Below are 9,415 nucleotides of genomic sequence, written 5' to 3' on the forward strand. Positions count from 1 at the left end.
TTTCTATTAATAATGATGAGGCCATCATGATAACATTGCTCTTGCCATGCCGTATGATTAAAGTGAATATGACGAATATGATTTCTGTAAGGGCTTTACATTTGACCACTCGGTCCAGATATTTACTACAGAGTCTAATATCCTCTTCATGTTCTACTCAGGTATGGGGACGTCCTGTGATGCTACAAAGGATGGAGCTCAGTGTTACGGAGCTCTGGGAGGAACTGTGTATCTTCAATTTTTATTTCCTTCCCTCTGGGACCAGTTAGGAGTATTAAAAAACCATGGTGAAACACGTACAGGTATAGTCAAAATAAAGGATAATACAGTTGTTACTGTTGGACCCAGTGCAGCCAGGTTACACTTCAATATCAACACCAAGACTCTGATGATAACAGACACACAGAGGAATGATTCTGGTGAATACATACTAGACATTTATGATTAAAAAGGAAACCGCTTGAAGATCACCAGACTACAACTGTACATTGAAGGTAACTCACTCTTAATATCATCACCATCTGCTCATAAACAGATGCTTTATGAAGCTAAATCAAGGACATACTTCGACATAACTGTACTAGTGTAATTTGTGTATGTTTGGGAAGTAGGTAGGTTAGTAGGGAGGCGGTTATTCAGACATGAGGCCCATACATACATACATACAGACAGAATTAGACAATTTAGCTCCCACTCTCCAGGTGTGTTCTAGAAGCCTCACCACTGTGTTCTGTCACCCCCCCCAGCCCCCGTGTCCTCCCCCCATCTGTCCTCTGAGTGTCTGTCCCAGGGAGACGTGACGGTGTCCTGCTCCTCTGGGGGAGACGGCCCCCAGTACAGCTGGACTCTCCCCAGTACAGCTGTGGTCCTGACCAACACCGTCACTCTGGAGAGAGGCTCTTCAGGAGACCTCACCTGTACTGCCAAGAACCACGTCAGCAGTGCTGCTGGACACCTGAACATCTCAGCTTGTCCAGGTAAGACTCATGAGCTCCTCTTTGTCTTGGCTGCCTCCAGGCTTCATATACTGTACTTTACTCATTATCATTTACTCACGTTCCCCCCCAGATCCTGGGTTCAGTGTGTACCCGTATGTTTATGTGCAACTTGCCGAGGTCTTCACTCTCCTGGCTGTGTGCCTGGGACTGTCCTGCTACTACAAGATGAAGACCCGTCCTCAGAAACATGTTGACAAACAAGGTAAGACACCCTGAACCCAGAGGCAGACTGACTGGACACGGAGCAGGGATCTGTATCACCACCAACACTGTTGATGAAGGCATGCTTCACTTAAAGGTGCAGTAGATACGATTTAGATGCACTAATCATTTAAAAAAGACACACTGTACATCCACAGAGCTTTTAGAAAGGTGCAGAATACAAGTATTGCCTTCTACCACCAAAAATGTATTGACTATGAATTTATCATTTGACAAATGTTGACGGGACCGAAATTACGTTTTTCTTTACCTCTGAGATGTCTGAGGGTTGGTTGCCACCTCTACCAAGGCACATGAGCCAATAGTATTATGATGTTGGTGCCACACCACACGTGAGGAGGCGGGAGCGATCAGGAGTCCAAATACTATTGGCTCACACTTGTTCGTGTTTTTTTTTTTTTTGTACTATTAAACCTGTAATATATCATATTAATTTGTCTCCTGCTGGCTTTCTGTCTGTCTGACCCCTCTCTTTCCCTCTCTCTCCCTCTCTCTCTTTCTCTCTCTCTTTCCCTCTCTATCTCTCTCTCTTTCCCTCTCTTCCCCTCTCTCTCTTTCCCTCTCTCTCTTTCCCTCTCTCTTTCTCTCTCTCCCTCTATCTCTCTCTCTTCCCCTCTCTCTCTTTCCCTCTCTCTCTTTCCCTCTCTCTTTCTCTCTCTCCCTGTCTCTCTCTCCCTCTTTCTCTCACAGATGATGCTGTACTAGAGCTGAGGGCTTGATGAGGAGAGAGGAGTGGACGTTCTCAGTGCTGCGGAGGGACCAGACTCTGAAGGGCTGAGCTGCCTGCACTTGATATTGTGGCTGTGAATGCGACATACTGCTTATCAGTGAAGATTTTTGACTTTAATTTTCATTCCTGTTGATCCTTCAATTTTATACAACGGTTAGTTATGGTTCTTGATTCTGATTGGCTGGAAGCTGTGTTAAAATACTTTAACACACACCTGGGACCGCATATCATTCCATTTTCAGTATGAATGCGCCTCCCATTTGATCCAATGCATTGTAGTTGTTGTTGTTGCTTGGCAACCCATTTGTTAGGGGAACTATTTTGCTCGGCGGAATTGAGGGAATGATGAAATTTTATAACAGCTAGGGGGGTTTTACTCCGCTTCGCGTCGTGCCTAACAACGCCCCCTAACTGTTATAAAATCACTATAACACACGGCCTCTCGTGGTTTATTGCTTAAATTGAGTTGAACAAGAGGTCCATAACCATGTCCTACTGTACTGTACTGTCTCTCATTGCAACACGTTTAAATGAATTAAGTTTAGTAGTAGTCTTCAGTACTCTTAATGTTGCAGCAGCAGACACTGAAACTTTAAATCACTGTAATTTGATATTCCTTTAATTTTCTAAATATTTGTATTTGTTGATTTTTTAAGGTCATATTTTTGCAATAAAATATTTTTTGCATTTTTACCCCAGAACATCTTTTTCTCTGTCATTTATTTTCAGGCCATCACTGGAAAAAAAAAAAAGCTATGGTATACAATGGATTGACTTCAATTGGTTGAGATCATGGGGGTTGAGATCAACAAGGAAAAAGTCTGTAGGACACAGTATCAGGTGGATGTGATATTCACTGTGGCTTAGAACAATAAAGACCCAGTATGTTTGAAACCAGCGCCAGCTAGTGGTCAGGAGAGACTTCATCTGGTCATTCAGCTGTGCTGTCAGAGAATCCTATCCTTCTGGAACCACAGTCTTGCTCTCTGGGAGACCTTGGTATCCATGCAATTGATTCTCAAAATTGACTCACTGACTACAGTTGAAAAATAGGCCTACTCTAATGTGTGTGACAAGCAAAGTGTTATTAAGCCGTAAACCTCACTGAGAGACAAGAGTCTCAAGTTGATCACAGAAATGAGAAGTTTCATCCAGAGCTCTGCAAAGTATTAGGCCTACCAGTAGTTTTACATGCGTAGTTGGAAAAACGTAATGGTCTCACAAGACTAGAGACAGGGTTTCCATGGGTAATGGAATTTCAGGAATATCAGGGAATTTTAAAAAGTCTATTCCAGACATGGTCAGGGGATTTAATCATTTTTGTGCCAGGTCATGGAATATCAAGGAATTTTGTAACATGTTTACATTTTAGTTGCCATTTTTCAAAATGTAATATTTTCCATGCAGTATTTTTCTTTATCAGTCTATTTCACGTGTAGGGCCTATCCCATATTGCGTGAGAGGTTATGATTTTTCAGCACTTAAGTTTTTGAGTATCTTGCGCGCCATATTAGTTTTTATCGGTATCTTGCGCGCCGTGCGAGTATGGCGCCGAGGAACAAACTGCAGACCATGGCTGCGTTCCGAATCGCCTACTAACCTACTATATAGTATGCCAAAACAGAATGTAGTATGTCCCAATACATAGTATGCCACATGCAGTATGGCAAAAGTACCAGGATGACCTACTACATCCGGTCGTATTTTGCAGTATGCACGCCAGCAGGCTTTTCTGGCTATTCTGACCCACAATCCTTTGCGCAGCGGTAATGTGCGTCACATGCGCGAGTTGACAGCTGTAGACATACCTTTTCGACCTAGCCTACAATCACTAGCTAGGAACTTGAGACACAGAAAGGCAGCCTCAAACCTACCTGTGAATCCTCTATATACATTGGTCCAGTAGATGCCCCACTGTCGCCCGCAGACAATAGTTACCCCCGTGTCAGTTGTGGATGTTGTAGTACCTAGTTAACACACACGTACACACAGACACACACCAGTCCACACCCAGCTTAGGCCTGGACCTGGGCCCAGTTCCCTTTCCCCTCACCCTACCCCGGGTCCGTATCCTTTTCCCACCCCCAACCCTACCCCTGACCCCTACCTCTAACTGGACCCAGGCACACCTACACTCACACTCACACACATACAGACATACACCAGTCCTGGGCTCAGATCCCCTCCCCCTCACCCTAACCCGGGTCCGTATCCTCTTCCTACCCCCCACCCTACCCCTGACCCCTGCCTCTATCTGGGCCCAGGCACGCACACACACACAGACACACATCAGGGTTTGCCACACCTCTCCCATGATGCTCTTATCCTTTCTTGCTCTAAAAATGTAGTTTGATGTAATGTACTGCTCTATATATGGCTCTGTGTGCTACTAACCCTGCTCTGCCTCCCCTCTCCCTAGTGCCTCTCTCTCTCCCTCCTATCTTCTAACCAGGTCCAGTGGATGCCCCACTGTCACCAGCAGACCACCCTGAGACCGATAGATACCCCTGTGTCTGCTGCAGATGTCGTAACAAATTAGTTAACACACACACGTACACACAGACATACAACAGTCCACTTCCGGCTTTAGGCCTGGGCCCAGTACCCCTACCCCTCACCCTAACCCGGGTCCGTATCCTCTTCCTACCCCAACCCTACCCCTGACCCCTGCCTCTACCTGGACCCAGGCACACTCACACACACACTGACATACACCAGTCCTGGGCTCAGATCCCCTTCCCCTCACCCTAACCCGGGTCCGTATCCTTTTCCTACCCCCCACCCTAGCCCAACCCCTGCCTCTATCGGGGCCCAGGCACGCACACATACACACACACACATTAGTGTTTGCCACACCTCTCCCATGATGCTCTTAGCCTTTCTTGCTCTGAAAATGTAGTTTGACGTAATGTATTGCTCTATATATGGCTCCGTGTGCTACTAACCCTGTTCTGCCTCCCCTCTCCCTAGTGCCTCTCTCTCTCCCTCCTATCTTCTAACCAGGTCCAGTGGATGCCCCGCTGTCGCCAATGGACCACCCTGAGTCCGATGGATGCCCCTGTATCTGCTGCAGATGTCGTAGCAAATTAGTTAACACACACACACACACACACAGACATACAACAGTCCACTTCCGGCCTTAGGCCTGGGTCCAGTACCCCCTTCCCCTCACCCTACCCCGGGTCCGTATCCTCTTCCTACCCCAACCCTACCCCTGACCCCTGCCTCTACCTGGACCCAGGCACACTCACACACACACTGACATACACCAGTCCTGGGCTCAGATCCCCTTCCCCTCACCCTAACCCGGGTCCGTATCCTTTTCCTACCCCCCACCCTACCCAAACCCCTGCCTCTATCTGGGCCCAGGCACATTTATGCACACACAGACATACACCAATGTTTTGCCATGTCTCTCCTATGATGTTATTAGCCTCTCTTACTCTGAAAATGTAATTTAATGTTATTTATTGCTCTATAAATGTTCTTAGCCGGTAGACAAACATACTCCAGGAGCTTGCTCGATCGCCTCGTTGAGAGGGGTCAGGGAAGAATTTTTACAGCTCACTTATCTGGCCCCCGGGTGATTACTGTTTTTTTGCTTCCCTCTGGAATATGTAGGGGTGGGTCGTATGCCCACCTCCCTTGTTCTCTGTAAAGCGCATTGTGTTGCCTCTGGGTATGAAATGCGCTATATAAATAAAGCTTTGATTGATTGATTGATAGACGAATGTCGCGTTATGGACAGCGACGGATGTGGGCTAATTTCAAGGCGCAATGTTATGACAAGGTAGTATGTCCCAATTGGATGCCTACTGCTTGCAAAGTACGTACTTTCTAAGGGCAGCTGTAGTAGGTATACTGGTAGTAAGAAGTAGAAGTATGCGATTCGGAACGCAGCCCATAGCTGTGTTCGGAATCACTCCCTCGTTCCCTCACTGCCTATTCCCTATATAGGGTTCACCATGTAGTGAACTACCTAGGGAACAGAGAAAATGTAGGGTACATGCACTGTTCCCTGCAAATCAAGGTGAATTGTGGGTAATAAATAGTGGACTATATAGGGAACGAAAATTCCGTGGAGTATTCGGACACTACGTAATGGCTTTGATGTCTTCCAGTCAGGATTTCGACCACACCACAGCACTGAGACTGCTCTAATTAAGGTATTTAATGACATCCATTTAAACACAGATAATGGCAAAATCTCAATCTTAGTAGGCCTACTACTGGATCTCAGCGCTGCGTTCGACACGGTAGACCACAACATACTACTAGTCCGACTGGAAAATTGGCTGGGAATTTCTGGCAGTGTTAGATTGGTTTGAATCCTATTTAATCCCTTACAAATCTGAGCCGACAAAAATGACCTGTGGAGTTCCCCAAGGCTCCATCCAGGGGCCTATTCTGTTCAACATTTACATGCTCCCACTAACTCAAATTATGGAAAACAACAAAATATGTTACCATAGCTAAGCAGACGACACACACATTTATATCACCATATCACCAGGAGACTATAATCCCATACAAGCTCTGAGTAAGTGCATTCAACAAATCAATGATTGAAGTGACAGAACTTTCTCCAACTAAACAAAAATAAAACTGAAATAATTGTTTTTGGAGCCAAAGAAGAACGATTAAAAGTCAGTAGGCTACTCAACTTCAATCAGTAATGCTAAAAACCACAAACGAAGCCAGAAATATTGGTGTAGTCATGGACTCTGACCTGAATTTCAACAGCCATATTCAGTCAATTACAAAGTCAGCCTACTATCACCTGAAGAATATATCAAGGATCAAAGGATTTATGTCCCAGAAGGATTTGGAAAAACTTGTCCATGCATTTATCTTCAGTAGACTCGACTACTGGAGTAACGGCGCGTTTACAGGTCTCTCTAAACCAGGGGTGGCCAACCCGCGGCCCGTCAATGTGCGGCTCCTCCATCCATCCCCCCAAAGGTTGGTTTGCGGCTCTTCCATCCTTTCATTAAAAAATAAATTCATTCATTCCATAAGAACGTTTCTCTCTCTCTAGTTTCGCTGTGCATTTCTTCCCGCCCATTTTAGTTTATTGCAGATTTGTCATAAAATCATGATTCGTTTCGCTAGTGAGGAAGTCGCGTGAGAACCACTTCAGACTAATCATATAGGTAGCAAATCACCTTGGTAACAAAATTATTAGGTGCGTTTACATGGACAGTTTGAATCGGTTTCAGATAGGTTTGGAAGACCAAACCGATTGAAAATATGTCATATAAACACCTCAATCCGACTTAAATGCCCCAACCCGATTGAAATTCCAATCGCTTTCAAGGAGGTAGTTTAAACCTTTTCGAAACCGTTTGGTCCGTCATGTATACTACCTTGAAACGGATTGATGCTGCGTTCTGCGTTCATTCTGCGCATGCTCAAGACTTGACTAATCAAGACATGCTCGACAGTTCCGTAGTCAGCTGTTTGTAACCATCGTAACGCAATCACTCACGGCTGCGTGCGCGTTCGAAACATTTGTTTCGTTGTCGCATGTAAACATCCAACCAGTTTACTCTGTATCCCATGTATACGCTCAAGCTGAAATCAGCTTGAAATCAACCAGATTGAAAAATATTTGTCATGTAAATGTCATGGGGTCTGGGATTGGAGTTGGGCTGCGTCTTGGCGCACAGCTGCAGAGGGTTTGATCATTAGGTTAGAGTGCCTCCTCCTTGTTACGTGCCAGGAAAAGTTGGGGTGGGGCTGTGTCAGGGCGCGCAGGGGCAGGCAATCCCCAATCAAGTAGGAGAGGATGATTTAAAACTGTTTGGTGAAGCGCAAACGGGAATCGTTTTTTGGACTGGGGAAGAGACGGTCGGGGACGGGAGACGTCTCGATCCCTGCACAGGACATTTTCTGTTTAGTTTTGTTTATGTTCTATTAGTTGTGTTGCGCATTGGGAGTAGGCTATTGGCTGTAGAGGGAGAGAGAGACTGATCCACTGGGACGCTACAGACTAGATCTGGCTGCAGTCGGAGTCGCCAGCTATTCTCCACCAAGACCACAGCGACGCTCCAGACCTTGAGTGGGCGTCTGAGAGGAGACCCAGGAGAAGACGGTCGATAGAGGGGAGAGCTGCTTACTAAAGGTAGAGGGGTGGTGATCCGGTTACACCCCTCTTCCAAGTTTAAGTTTCCCCGACTGCAAATGCCCATGTTCCTGATTGGTGTGTCTGCCGATAACCTGTGGTTTACTGCTGAGCCTGTTCCTGAAAGCCCTTCTCTCCCCTCCGGTAGATCATCGCTGGACCCGGTAGGCGCCAGGCTGGAACTGCTCGCAGTACATCCTTAAACCGGCCACAAGAGGGTGCAGAAGAGGCGGATGAGCAGAGACTGGGGTTGGCCAATGGGGTTGTTTTTCTTTTCTTTTTTTGTGGGGATTTAAGTCTTGCAGGGGGAAGGAGTCAAGACTCTAAACTCCCCACCGTAAATATATGTTTGTCCTGTCTTAGGCCCCTTCGTGAATTCCCTCTATTTTTGAATGACTGCGACACATAGCTGTGCCCCAATAGATAGCCGATGCTCTGGGTCTGTCCCAGCCCCTCCGAGGCCCTATCTTTTCCACTGAGTGCAGTGTTATTTTGCTTTGCAGTGCTATTCTTGAAAATCGAGTGTTTTTGCAGTGCCATTCATTGTAGTGCCCCTGGGGGATTTCTCACTGTGTTAGTAGCTGCGGGTGATTGTGATGTTGAGTGCAGTGATGGGCAGCTACCATCCTATTTAGGCGGGAGGGCTGGGGCTGACCGTAGGGAGGTGAGAGGAGGAGAACGGGGTTGCAGTTGGTGGCAGGGCTGACTAATAGAAGGAAGGGAAGTGAAGGAGCTCTGCTGAGATTTTACGTATTCTAATGTATTATGATGCTCCTGTAATAAAGACTATTTTTTCCAGAAATACTTTGGTCCTGGTTTTCTGTGTGGGAGGTTGGTCAGAGAGATCCAAAACCCTGTGTGGGTGGAGAAGGGTGTCCCCAAACTGTGACATAAACGCACCTATTGTAAACAAAATAATTTGCTTTGCGTGGGTCATTCTCTTTTACGACAAAAGCTAACGTAGCCTAGGCTACTGTACACAACCTAAGAATGGCTGGAAAGAAATGCGCAGCTAAAAGAAAATATGAAGACGAACACAGGACATTTTTTACCCGAGTGGGGAGAGTAATTTTTTCTTCATAGAAGGTAATGGTAAGCCATTCTGTCTGATATGCCAGACATCATTGGGACATTTCAAAGCCTCAAATCTCTCCAGTCCAGTCCAGCCTTACCCAGCCGAAGTCCAGCCCAGCCTAACCCAGCCCAGTTCAGCCTAACCCAGCCCAGTCCAGTCTAACCCAGCCTAACCCAGCCCAGTCCAGCCTAACCCAACAATAATGTGTCTTATTTTAGACTGGGGTGCCTTGGGATTTTAAGTACTTATGAAGGGTGCGGTGACTG

General features: G+C 46.2%; 1 protein-coding gene across 1 annotated transcript; it reads left to right on the forward strand.

Moving 5' to 3' along the window:
- Positions 1-284: 284 nt before the first annotated feature.
- Positions 285-2,532, forward strand: LOC311317591 (uncharacterized protein; the record flags this gene model as incomplete). The annotated part of the gene is made up of 4 exons (XM_084448665.1): positions 285-302; positions 713-977; positions 1,069-1,200; positions 1,911-2,532. The coding sequence occupies 4 exons, from the start codon at positions 285-287 to the stop codon at positions 1,937-1,939; spliced, it is 444 nt and encodes a 147-aa protein (XP_084304791.1). The 3' UTR covers positions 1,940-2,532.
- Positions 2,533-9,415: the final 6,883 nt, after the last annotated feature.

The sequence above is a fragment of the Borostomias antarcticus genome, assembly GCF_949987555.1.
Source record: "Borostomias antarcticus genome assembly, chromosome: 14".
Classification (NCBI taxonomy): domain Eukaryota; kingdom Metazoa; phylum Chordata; class Actinopteri; order Stomiiformes; family Stomiidae; genus Borostomias; species Borostomias antarcticus.